The 13,377-nt window shown below is 51.3% G+C and overlaps 1 protein-coding gene across 1 annotated transcript in view; it reads right to left on the bottom strand.

Annotated features, from left to right (window-relative positions):
* Positions 1-5,523: 5,523 nt before the first annotated feature.
* ERICH6B (glutamate rich 6B) overlaps positions 5,524-13,377 on the bottom strand; it is a 70,173-nt gene continuing 62,319 nt past the window's right edge. The window contains exons 12-15 of the mRNA XM_042921183.1: positions 11,229-11,314; positions 10,911-11,063; positions 8,722-8,947; positions 5,524-6,457 (exon numbers count right to left, since the gene is read on the bottom strand). Coding sequence (XP_042777117.1) covers positions 6,242-6,457; positions 8,722-8,947; positions 10,911-11,063; positions 11,229-11,314 — 681 coding nt within the window. The 3' untranslated portion in view covers positions 5,524-6,241. The remainder of the gene's footprint in view (positions 6,458-8,721; positions 8,948-10,910; positions 11,064-11,228; positions 11,315-13,377) is intronic.

Raw genomic sequence — 13,377 nt, 5'->3', positions numbered from 1 at the left:
TCTAGGCGTGTGAGAACTGCCTTCTTTAAATGGTCACGAGAAACGGGAGTTTTTCGGGGTAGCTGTGGTGGGCACGCAGTGAAATGGTTCTTAGCAAACGACATGCAATGAAAATCAGTTACAGTAAGAGGCGCGAAGAAGAACTTTACAGAAATACAGTTAATTAGAAAGCTTCTAAGAGTAAGGTTTGTTAAAGCCTGAAACACTGCAACACTTTGAGCCACTGAACATTCCACAGAGGCTATTTTTTTTTACTTCCAGAAATCTCATTTCTACACTCTATTTAATGTAATGTTTCTCCTATCACTTTGAAGTTTAGTTTGAGGTAGATTGGATGCATCTGAGAACACACTCTGCTTTCCTGGGAATTTGGGGTGTTATCTTTTCTGTGTGTTTGATGTGAGGTAGTTTCAAGATGCAAGGACTCCGTGTAAGGTCCCAGTGTCGGTACTCCTTGAACTGCTTAGGTGCAGAAACGTTCAAAAGCAGGGCCTGGCGCCTCCCGACAATAGAGATGTGCCGTATCTTTAATGAGAATCTTCACGGTGCAATAGTCTGTGTTTGCGAGTGGGAAGTACCAATTAAGGTGGCTTAAATCCGGCACGTCGGGGAGAGAAGGAAACCTGATGAATAGTGCGTCTCGTGCATGAAGGTCAGGGTCACCAGCTTTCTGTGCACTGCCTTCGGTTTTAGTAGCTCTTGGAAAAGTGAACACCTCCCTGTCCCGTGCATCCGTTCATTGGCTGTGCTGGGCCCCAGGCCGGTGGGCCCCTAGCCCTGCTACAGCAGGAAACCTTCTACAGATCGAGACCAGGAGGATGAAGGTGGCCCACCCCTTGACATCTCCCGTACTCTGTCGGGGATCATCACATAAATTATGCACATCTCTGAGTTTTCCTACTGAAAACTGTTTCCTGATTGGATAGGCTGCTTTTTGGTTCAGGAGGAGTTGGGAGTTATTCAGACACTATCTAGGAGTAGAACACTGATGAGGGTTCTGGAATGTAGCCAGCAGACCTCATTCTGCAGGGCCGTAGGGCATTTCTCATCCCCTTCAAGCAGACTCGCAGTGTGTGGATAGGTTGCATATCCCGATGTCTGTCATTTTAAACAGGTCACTTGTTTTTCACCTCTGTTTAAATTGGTGACGAATGTGGCTTGATAGAGCTTAGCAGTCTATTTTGGGAAGGAAGGAGGTGAAGAGGGTCCATATTCATTCTCTGACATGAAATGAATGATGCAGGAAGATTATATTTACTTCCACTTACTGTTTTAAATACAGGTCTAATGAAATAAACTGTAAAATACCCCGTTTTCTGTATTATATGTACATTTGATTTTTTAATAACCTTTCCAAAGAAATGAGGGCATGATTATTGTACATTACTGTGACTGATTTAATCTGATGTACAGAACAAGTTGTGTTCTACTTAAGGATAAAAATATTTGATGGCACTCATTCTTGTGTTTTGAATCTTTTATTCCTGAAACACTCGAACATCTTACAAAGTGCTAAGTAGGTGGTAGTGATCCAACTTGTTTGCTAAATGAATATTTGTTTAAATCTGTACAGTTTCAAGTGTTTACTTATACAAAGAGTGTACATACTTTCAAATAATTAATTTAAAATGCTTTATATTATTTGGCTAGAAATCGCTGTTTTTAATAAATGTGAATTTTTTTAAAAATAAAGATTTTCGCTTCCTACTTTTCCTTACATGTCTGTAATGTGTATGGATTCTTTTTAAAAATATTTTTCGATCGAAGTTTTTAGTGAGGTAGCTTGTGATTCACATGCAGTTATGAGAAATAGTAGTGGGAGAAGTTTCTCCCAACGGGAACATCTTGTGAAGGTAGAACACATTATCACAAGCAGAATATTGACATTGGTACACTCCGCCAATCTCTTCAGATTTCCTCAGTTTACTTATACTGTGTCGATCTTTTAGTAAGATAATTATTGTGGAAAGACATTTTTGAAGCATCTTAACATGTTTCATCAGTTGAAAGATAATTTTTTTCTTTGTTTGCAAAGCTGCCCATTTCCTGAATACCATCATCAGCACAAGTAGTCGCGTTGAAATTTAGTGTTACTGAAGTAGCAGTAAAAAGTCTGTATTTTGCCCCTGGCTTAACAACCCCGTATCTGTAGATTCCCCTCTGCTGTTTATCAGGTTACAAGAAAGAATAGTCAACCTTAGTTTTCAGAGAGGTATTTGGTGAGAGAATGTTGCTTCTCGGAAGAGAGGGACTCTACTGCTCCCTCCCTGGAGCGCCTGTTCCTGGTGGTGGCTCCATTAGCTTGTCTGTCTTCTGATGGCCTTGTCTGTCTTCTGCGCCTCTGTCCGGCTGGCCTCGCCTCCTCCCTACCCTTCCTCCAGATCTGCCCGCTCCTTGAGGGCACACACAGAAGACGCCGCTGTCTCACTCGGGCAGGAAAGGGCTCTGTTGGAAGGAGATGGGGGACTCGGACAGACCAGAGGCTGGAGGGCCAGAGGGACAGGAACCGGAAACATCACAGATGTACATGTTTTTTTTAAAACCGAAGGAGCTGGTCCAGCCCACGGCAGTGGTAGGGTCCTGGACTGGGCGTCATCACTGCTGCTTCCTCTTGGGCAAGCTCGGGACGACAGTCTCTCTCTGTCCCAGTTCCTACCGATTTATTGCCTCTCAGCTTCACATCCACCTTTTTTTGGCCCCTCTTTTAGACTCGGGAGCTGGACCCTGAGAACATTCCTCCTTTGCCAGCGGGTGCAGGGTTAGGCTTCCCAGGGGAAGGGGCCTCCTGTTTCTGGTGTGTTATTTTCCGTCTACACGCAGCTGAGGCAGTGGCAGTGCTTGGGAGGCTGGCGGCGCTCGCTCTCTAGGGAGATTTCTTGAGCTTTCTTGGTCTCCAAGTAGGAAGCGTGCAGCTCCCGGCACTGCGGTGAAATTCCCCACCAGCCAACGGGGGCGGCCGGCCTCCCCCTTGGTGCTGGTGGGGGCCCTTCCAGGTTCTTGGTTCGCTGCTGGGCTCCTCTGCAGAGAGGGGAGCGGAGGCGGGGAGGGGGTGGGAACCCGGGCCTTGCATCGGCTCTTCCTGCTTTTCAGAGTTCTCTTTGGGTTCTCGTTTAGCGTCAGCTGGTTAATCCTTTATACTACATTTTCTCCGTTCAGATCGTTCAGATCAGGTGAGGCTTGTGTCCCGCCTGGACCCTGACTGATGCAACCCTGTTCACAAAGCTTCTGTAGTGGGAGGCAGGGCGCGGCTGCCCCCCAGAGCCACTCACAAGCGGGGGTTTCCTTCGGTAGAGGCTGGAGGTTGGACAGCCAAGGAAAGATACTGCCCCACCATGTCTCCACGTGCTCTATTCGGGTCTGCCCCAGATGCCCACTCTCCCCAGGTCCCTGTACAGGCCGTCAGCTCTCCCGTGGGCCCCCAGCGTGTGCCCCCACCGCCACCCCCCCTTCATTCTGTGACCCCGTCCCCCTTACCCAGGGGACTCTGCTTTGCTGTGCTCCACCACAAAGGAACGGTCACGCTGTTTTGCTCTTGCTTGCTGCTCTGCTGCCCGCGCGGTAATCCCCCTGGGGGCAGACAACCTGTTCTTTTCTCTTTGGACCCTGAGCACGTGGCGGGTGCTCAGTGTGTGTCTGTTGCACGACCTCATTAGTTACTGAATTTGTAATTTTGTGGGCAGCGCACGAGGCTCCATTTGCCTTGGGGCGTGCGCGCACCCCTTACGGTACTCGTGAGGAGACCCTTGTGTGTAACCGAGCGGGTTGGTGTGCATAAACGGACCAACTCAGTTCATTTTCATTTCCCAGGGAAGTACCTTTCCCCCGCAAGTCACTGAAGATAAAATGATAGTAAGTCAGAATTTGCCCTCTCTGGAAGGTGAGGGTCTGGGAGGGGCCCGGGGGGGGGGGGAGGCAGAGAGTGTGTCGCCGGTTGAATTGTGTCCCCCTCCCCCTACATTCCTGTGTTGAAGTCCTACCCCCCCAATAGGACTGGAAACGGGACCTTATTTGGAAATAGGGTTGTTGTAGACGTGGTTAGTCAAGATGAGGCCATACCCGAGTAGATCAGGCTGCTCATCCAGTGTGACTGGTGTCAGTATAAAAAAGGGGAATCATACACACACACACACACACACACACACACACACACACACCCTGCCAGGTGCTCCAGCCGTGCCGAGGACCCACTAGAAGCCCAGGTGCTCATATAAAAAAGGGGAAACACACACACACACACACACACACACACACCCGCCAGGTGCTCGTATAAAAAAGGGGAATCACACACACCACACACACACACACACCCACTAGAAGCCCAGGTGCTCATATAAAAAAGGGGACGGACACACAGACACACACACACACACCTGCCAGGTGCTTGCTCCAGCCGCGCCGAGGACCCACTAGAAGCCCAGGAGGACCCACTAGAAGCTGGGCGGGGCCAGAACACAACCTCGCCTCCTGCCTTCGGAGGGAAGCCCTTCATCCGGGACCTCCAGCTGCCAGAGGCCTGCGACAGTAAGTGTCCAAGGTGGAAGGCACCCGGCGCATGGCCTCTGCGAGGACAGCGCTGGCGCACATGGTGGTGGGAGGGGTGGGGATCTGGCTCTGCCGCGTGGCCGGCCGGCTGGCGGGTCACCTTGTTTCCCTCCCTGTCTGGGAGGTGATTCGCGTTCCCTGAAGAAGGTAGTCCCTGATGGCCGTGCCGTTGTGTCCACTCTTGGGTAACACCGGCATGGAGGGGCCGGAAATCCATACTTCCGTGTGAAATCTCTGGTCTTTGAACTGTTGGCAACGGGATACGTTAAAATGGGGCTGACCAGACGAAACGCCTCTGCGAGGCCACCTGTTTCCAAGCTCTGCATTAGTGGAAGAGTGCTGTCAGGTTTGCGAAAGGATAAAGATCCGGGCGAGGGCCCGGCCGCTGATGGGGAGTCCCCACACGGAGCAGCACGGAGCGGGGTGCTTTGCCAACACTGACGCCTCTCATCCCTGGTGTGTAACTGGGAGGTGAGCTCTGTGGTCGTCCTCCTATTACAGATGAGGAAACTGAGTCACAGGGGGGCCCGCGACCTTGCCCGGGATCCCATAGCTAGCTGGGGCCGGCTGATCCCAGGGCACGGATGCCTTCAATGCCCTGGCGGCCTGCCTCCAGTCCCGTGGAGGATGGGGGGGCGGGGGACATGGGGGCCGGCTCTGAGACACAGCCACCACGAGCCTGGGGGAACTTGGCGGATGCCCAGACCAACTTAGGTCTCTAGTGCCTGCTGGAAAAAGGGCTTCTGTGTGCCCTGAGCATGGGTGCAGAACCAACAGGGCACGTCAAACGCTGACGCGGGCTTGCACGGGCGGCTGCTACGGTGCTGGTGTCATTTGTGGCTCGTGACCTTGCCACCAGGCGACTGTTGTTTTAGCTGATGATACCATTTGCCGACAAGTTATGGCGGATGGTGGGAGTGACCGTGCACGGCCCCCACTGCTAGCCCTCTCTTCCAGTTGTCATGGTTCAGGGTGATGAGGACTTCGGTGGGGCAAGTTCAGCAGGGAAGCGGGGCTGCGAAGGTGGGGCTCTGGTGTCACTGTGGCAGCAGGGGGATGGCTCATTGGCCCCTTGCCAGGCTGGCTGGGAAGAAGGGGTTTCCTATCCAGTCTCGGTTTAAGCTGCAGTGGAGGCCATCCTGGGGAGCTGGGGTACCCCAGGGATGTATGAAAGGCACACAGTAGGGGGCTGTCCGGCCCCTAAGTCCCCCTTTTCTAGAAACTGCCCCTCCCCTGCAGAGATATCAAGACACAGCCCCGCCCTTCCTTACCACACAGGACTGCACCAAGAGTGGCCTCCTGATCCAGCCAGCTGGGAGAGGCCGGCTTTGAGACCGTCTGTGTCCTGAGTCAACCCAAGTAGGCTTCCGCGTGGAAGTGACCAGTGGAAGCGAGCGGGACGGGTGTTGACATGTATTGCCTACCGAAACAACGCGCTTCTCGTGCTATCGGCTCAGGGCCGAGTCTTTTCTGTGCCCGGCTACAGAGTCTCTTAGCCCCTTGAAAAATGGTTTTCCAAACTGAGGCGCTGTGATAAGTCCCAAATGACAAACCAACCCTCAGAAGACATGAAGAGGGCTTTGGGGTTTTCCTTGGCGCTCCTGATGACTCCACCTTTCTGAGATGCTCAGCAGATGCTGGCGGGGGACGGGGGGTGGGGTGGGGTGGGTGGGTGGCCGGTCACCAGCTGGTGGCTGTCCTAGTCTGGGAGGTACGATTTCTCCTTCCGTTTCATGTTGCCTACTGCCAAGGAACTGGCAGCCGCTATGAAGTTTTCCAAATCAGGGATGGTCAGGAAATTCAGGAGCCTACTCATTTTTCCCAGGAGGATCTGCATCTTCCGGGCCGCTGAACCACATTCTACCTCCAGGATTGCTTTCTGCCTCATTTCACTCAGCACCTCCGGGGTTATGGACTGTGGGAATTCAGAAAAGGCTGGGTGAGCATAAATGCTGCCCAGGCGTCGTGATTTCCACCTCAGGATCAGGCCCCCTGTTGGCCAAGACCAAGCCTTCTCTGGAAACTTCGCCGAGGGGCACGCCTCTGCTCCCGGCCTTGCCCCCAGCAGTACGTCTCTCATTGGCCTGGGCCTGTGGCCACCTGGCCGCAGAGATGTGGGCTGAGGACACACCGAAGCCTGACCCCAAACCAAAGGGTTGCCGGCTCCTGGGCCCTCAAGTGGCCTGCCTTGCAAAGGCTGTGCCTTCCTGGGGGTGTCTGGCTTCTCCCCGTGGATTCCTACCGAGGTGGGGCAGGGAGGGAGATGTCGTCGCATGAAGGGTCTTATTTAAGCCTTACAACGATGTGGTGTCCGTTTTGCAGACAATAATGGGCACGGGAAGTGTAGGAGGCCTGCCTGGTGCCTCACAGGAAGTGGACGGGCTGGCGTGTTCCTCCTAGGACACCCCAGCTGCCTGGCACAGATAGACCTGCTGACGAGTCACGTGTGTGCTGCGTTGCTTCATTTGGGGCCCACCCTCCACTGGCAGAGCCCCTGGGGCTGCCAGGCCTCCTGGACTCTGCCTACACCGGCCTTTACCTGACCCTCCTCCTGGGCACTGGCTTCCTTTTGTGGCCCTCCTCCCTCAGTAAAACTGTCCGAAGGCCAGCGGCCCGGGTCCTCCCACCCCTGCCAACCCAGCTGCTCCCTTAGCTCATCAGCACGGTGCGGTGGGGGCCGAGTGGGTGGCTGGGGACTGGGTCGGCCGCTCTGGGACATCTGGGGTAGGTAAGGACGTTGGGACATGACTATTCAGCATGCCCAATGGCAGGCCTCGCCAGGCCAGGTGACCAGCTGCCCACTTCTGGCTGTCCACCTTTCCCAGTTGGAAAACACCTCGGTCCTGGGCGAGCCGAACCCACCACATTCCCTCCGCTCCCTTCCAGTGATTTCATTCGGCCTCATTTTGCCCGAGTCTGCTATTCGGTTGCTTTGTCCATCAACCTACTGCTCTGTCTGCTCACCTCCCGGAAAACATGTGTGTCTGTCTCTCTCTCCAGACAGGCAGTCCTACTTTCAGAGACCTCGAACGCCTCTCTGGTGGGTCTGGAAACAGAGCCTTCTGTGCATGGTGAAGGGGAAGTCAGAGCAAGAGCAGGGTCTTGTGTGGGTCCCACTGGGGGCGGGGGACAAGGACACCCTATTCCTCTCCTGCACTCTGGGCCTGGGGAAGGGTCTCGAGGACCCACCTTCTTGCCCTCTTACAGTCAGAACCGCAGGGTGCACACTCACCATTTGTAGTGGGTTGAACTGTGGCCCCCGAAATCTATGTCTGAGTCCTAATCCCCAGCACCCGGGGCTCCCACACCCACCGCCCCGCACCATCACCTGGCAAGCTTTTAAGGCATGCAGATCTCCAGGCCCCTCCCCAGACTGACCGGTAACTGTGTTTGAAAACAGGGTTTTTGCAGCTGTCATTAAGGATCTCAGTATGAGGCCATCCAGGACTTAGTGTGGGCCCTAAGTCCAGCGTCGGGTGTCCTTACAAAAGAAAGGAGAGGGAGACTGGACACACAGACGGTCCCAGAGAAGAAGGCTGTGTGAGGGTGGAGGGTTGAACCGATGCCGTAGCAAGCCAGCGAATGCCTGGGGCCACCAGAAGTTGGGAGAGGCAAGGAGGGACTCTCCCCGAGAGCCTGCGGAGGGAGCGTGGCCCTGATGATACCTGGATTTCAGACCTCTAGTCCCCAGGGCTGTGAGGGTGAGTTCCTGTTGTAAGCCACCCGATTTGTGGTAATTTGCTATGGCAGCCCGAGGACACGAATCCGTCTTGGCTACTTTCTTGCCCGACTTGGGCGGCACACCCTCAACTCCCCGGTGCTCATTTGTTTCAAGATGAGTGGTCTGGGGAGGAGAGATGAGGATACCCACGGCAGGACTGGGAACGTAGGTTTCCCCCTTGTGTCTGTCCCTGCCTACTGACGGGGCTGTCGTGTCAGGGGAACTACTGAAGGTTGACACCTTTGCTTTCTCGTCTGAGCTCTTTGAGGCTGTCCGGCTCCTCGGCTCCAAGTCTCAAGGGCTCGGAAGTGACTGATTGCTTCTGTTGTGGTCAAGCATCAGGTCAGCGAAGGTGGCCGTGTCGGTTCTCCGTCGGTTGCAGAGATGCCGAACGTGGCCCAGAGAGAGGCCGGTGGCCTGGACCGGCGGGCAGCAGCCCGACAGAGGTGAGACCTTACCTTGTACTTGGTGCCCAGGTTTAAGCGGATGTGCTTCTGTTGGTGGTTGAAGCAGAAGGTGATCTTGTCCTGGCTCCTTATTTGTACTTTGATGTACTGGTTGATTTTCAAGGAGATGGACTGGACGGGCGGCGCGTGGACGTGCAGGTTCAGATTCCACCAGTTCCAGGCCTTCTGGTATTTGCCTTTGGGGAAGTAGTAGCCCAGGTTTTGGCTCAGGCTCAACCTAGACCAGAAGGGATCAGGTAACCGTGGCGCTGGGCCCTTGTGCGCGGGGCAGAGCCTCTCCTGTGGCGAAGGCAGGCCTGCCCCCCTCCCCTGCCTCCTTCCCTTTCTCCTCCCTCCTGGTCTGGAGGCTCCCACACCCACCGCCCCACACAATCACCTGGGAAGCTTTTAAGGAATGCAGATCTTCAGGCCCCACCCCAGACGGACAGAATGTGAATCCAGAAGGTGGGGGTCAGCCCTTCCCCAGTGTGCACAGCATCCTTCCCTTTGGGTTTTGGACCCGGAGAAGATGTGGTTATCTCTTGCCTGCCTTATTGGAGAATTTTTAAAAAGTGCTTTATGTGAGGCTAAGTCAAATGTCCTAAAACTTTTTTTTGCCCATAATTTTATGTATGTCCCTGAACAAGCCACGTATATTCTCTGAGCCTAAGTTTCTTCATCAAGAAAATAAAAGTAGTTCCTAGATTTCCCTAAGGTCTCTTCTGGCCTTTGAAAGCGAGTGTCACTGGGGACAAGAGGCCCTAATGAATGTCACCAGGTAATGATCTGAGAGAATTGGCTGAGTTTCTTGCCCCCGCTACTTAGCATCCAGTAACTTCTTCTACCTTTGAGGCATTGATTTCTGCACAAAAGGCCCCCAGGGCAAGGCAGATACCTCTGAGAACAAAGTTGTCAACTAGGAAATGAGGCAACTGGGTGGCTCAGTGGGTTCAGTGTCCAACTCTTGATCTCAGCTCAGGTCATGATCTCACAGTTCGTGAGATCTAGGCTCTGCACTAATGAATGGTGTGGAACCTGTTGGGGATTCTGTCTCTCCCTCTCTCTCTGCCCCTCCCTCTCTATCTCAAAATAAATAAACACACTTAAAAAATTAAAAAAAAAAAACCTCAAAGAGAAAAAGAAAAAAAAAAAAAAAGAAAGGAGAAAACCCCCAAACACACAGAAATTAAAAAAAAAAAAAACTTAAAGAATATGTAAGAAAATATTCTTAAAAACCAAGGCTGGGAGAGTGAAACAAATATTTGGAAGTAAAAACAAAAGTCTGGTTTTGACTACCAAGAAGAAAAGCATTATAAAGTTGATACAAGACGGTAGGCATTTCCCACTCCATGACCACTTAGTAGGGAAGGGAAGTGGGAAATCCTGAAAATGCTGAGTACTTACCCCAAAAAGGTAGAGAAAGATTTTGAAGTGGCTGGATTACCTTGATTTGGCGGGATGAAGTTTCCCACTATTGCCAGAAATGGGAACTTAATGGGGTGCCTGGGTGGCTCAGCCGGTTAAGCGTCTGACTTCGGCTCAGGTCATGATCTCACAGCTCGTGAGTTTGAGCCCCGTGTCGGGCTCTGTGCTGACAGCTCAGAGCTCAGAGCCTGGAGCCTGCTTCGGATTCTGTGTCTCCCTCTCTCTCTCTGCTCCTCCCCCGCTTGTGCTCTGTCTCTGTCTCTCTCTCCCAAAAATGAATAAAATGTAAAAAAAAATTTTTTTTTTTAAATTGCAAACTTAAGTTCAGTTGCACTGAGATATTTAGAAGTTTGGTTTTGTGTACAATACATGAGACTCCAAAGCACTCACCACGCCCTCCTCTCTGAGCCACCTGGAACAGAGGGGCACTGGGTCTTTCTAAGGCAATTGTCACCAGGTTTGACTCTCAAGAAGCATGGAGGAGATACAGCCCGTGGAACGGGTCACTGTGAGTCTGTGTTTGCTGTTTCACGCATGAGGAAGCAATGGCACGAAGGACAGAGTGCCTTCCCTGAGGTCAGGGACCTGCCTTGCTGCCCTCACGATACCCATCGTCCCCTTTGCAACATGTGCAAGTCGGAGAAACAAATTCACAAGCGAATGAGAGAGAGAGACTTACCCAGTGCGGGAGGACAGCTGTGCAGCCTGGGAATCAAACCTTAACCACACTGCTTCTCCTTGGAGAGGGATGTATGGCTCTCTTAACCCAAACTTACCAGATTGCTTTGTTTTCATCGTAGAAGGTGGCATGGCCAGAGTTGTTGATAAGGGCCCGGACACAACCTTGTTCACTGTCTTCTAGAATGATATATATGAACTTTCTCTGTTTTGTACTGAGGATGAGCATAGCCAGCTTTCCTGATGGATAACTGGAAGACAGTTAAGGCACAAGCACCCTCTTGGGACCCCCCAGGAAAGGCAGAGAGCCCTGCAGAGGACGCAGGGCTCAGGAAAACCCATGCCCCAGCCCCAAACCACAAACTTCTTAGGTGTCACATGTGTCAGTATGAGTGTCCCTGGGTTTCGGTGGATACTGTATTTGGCCTGATTCATCAGGAAAGAGAATTTGGAAGACAATCCCACTGGGATAGAGAATTAATTTTCCATCACCTTGAGGCACCTGGGAAGAGAAAATGAGCTTATGAAAAGTGCACAGGGGCTGACTGTCCCAATTCAGAGTCTAGTGTTGTCACTAGAGTGCTTGGGGTCTATTTACTCTCTGGATGCCCACCCATCACTACCCCAGCCATTGCTACCACCATCTTGCTGGGGGTACTGAATAGGAAATCTCTCGGGGCCTCAGTTTACGTGTCTATGTGATGAGGCTGAAATGGATCACTGTGTGTGTGTGTGTGTGTGTGTGTGTGTGTATGTGTGTGTGTGTGTGTGCACTCACAGGCACACACACAGATTTTATTTTATTTTTACTTTATTTTTAATGTTTATTTTTGACAGAGAGAGAGAGAGAGAGACAGACAGACAGACAGAGCATGAACAGGGGAGGGGCAGAGAGAGAGGGAGATACAGAATCCGAAGCAGGCTCCAGGCTCCGAGCCGTCAGCACAGAGCCTGACGCAGGGCTCGAACTCACGGACCGCGAGATCATGACCGGAGCCGAAGTCAGACGCTCAACCGACTGAGCCACCCAGGCGCCCCCACACAGATTTTAAACTATTATGTCAATGACTCCAGTGGTTATTGGTTGTATTTGTTTCCAAAGGCTGCCATAACAAAGGAACACAAACTGGGTACTTTAAAACCCCAGAGATTCATTCTTTCACGGTTGTGGAGGCCAGAAGTCTGAAATCAAGGTGTCAGCAGGGGTGGTTCTTTCTGGAGGCTCCGAGGAAGAATTTCTTCCATGCCTCTCTCCTGGGGTTTGGTGATGACCTGAGATCCCTGTCGCTCCTTGCCTTGTCTACACGTGGCTGCAATGTCCACCTCCAGCGTCCCATAATGTCTGCCATGTGTCTGTGTCTTCACGTGGCCACCTTCTTGAAAGAACAGCAGACGTCCTGGATTAGGGGCCCGCTTCAGCATGACCTCGTCTCCACTACCTCCATAAAGACCGATTTTCCAAGTAAGGTTCCATTCTGAGGCACCAGGCGTTAGGACTTAGATAGAGCTTTTCAGGGGAATACAGTTCAACTCATAACATTGGCATCACTTGGGTGTTTTATGTCTTCTTGAGTCAGTTTTAGTGAATTATGTTTTCCCGGGACGTTGTTCGTTTTAGGTAAATTTTCAAATTTATTGTCCTAAAATTGTTGTCATGTAGTGTTAAAAAAAAAAAACCCTCTATTGCCTCTATAGTTATGACCTTGTCTTCATTCTTTTTATTGCGACTCTCTTCTCTCTCTCTTTTTTTCCTGGATAAACCTTGCTCGAAGATTTGCCTATTTTACTAGTCTTTCCAGAGAACCAGCTCTTGGTTTGCTTCCTCTACTATCACTTTGTTTTCCATTGTATCAGTTTTCAGTCTTACTAGGATCATTTATACGCTCCTGTCGGTTTTCCATATTACTCTATTTTATTTTTCTAATTCCTTGAATTGAATATTGAGCTTGTTGGTTTTCCTCCTCCTCCTTAATACACGCCTTTAAAGCTATAGCACTTCTTGCAAAATACTGTTTTAGCTGTTTCACATGCATGTAGATGTTAACCGTGAGTTTCACTCTAAACATGTTCAAATTTCCAGTATGATCTCTTCTTTGACACCTATGTTATTTGCAAGTATGTCTTCAAATTTGCAAATGCACGGGGTGCTTTTGGAGATGTTGTTTATTATTACTACATATTATTAAATATTTACTTATTTATTATTAAAATTCACGGGGGTAAGAGAGCATAGTCTGTGTGGTATCAGCTCATGGGAGAGGATAGTGTTTGCTGGGACTTGCTTAGTGGCCCAGTTGTGTCATCAATTACCATAGCTATTTCACATGTAGCTATTTCTTTGAGAAGGACCCATGTCCTGGTCTTGTGCTCCCATCTGGGCATTACAACCCACGCTCCTGGATTATCAGGATGCGCCGTTCTCCCACCTCTCGCTCTCCCCTCCCCAGCACCCGGCGACCCCCTGCCTCCCGCTTCCCACACTTTCGCTCTCGTCGTACCCTTCTGGCGTTCAGTTTCTCTATTTGTGGTGTTGATTATTTCTCTGACTTTCTTACACACTCTGCT

Source organism: Panthera leo, chromosome A1 (assembly GCF_018350215.1).
Source record: "Panthera leo isolate Ple1 chromosome A1, P.leo_Ple1_pat1.1, whole genome shotgun sequence".
In the NCBI taxonomy this organism is placed as follows: Eukaryota; Metazoa; Chordata; class Mammalia; order Carnivora; family Felidae; genus Panthera; species Panthera leo.
The sequence above is the reverse complement of the archived record's forward strand: the minus strand, read 5'-3'. Positions and strand labels throughout refer to the sequence as shown.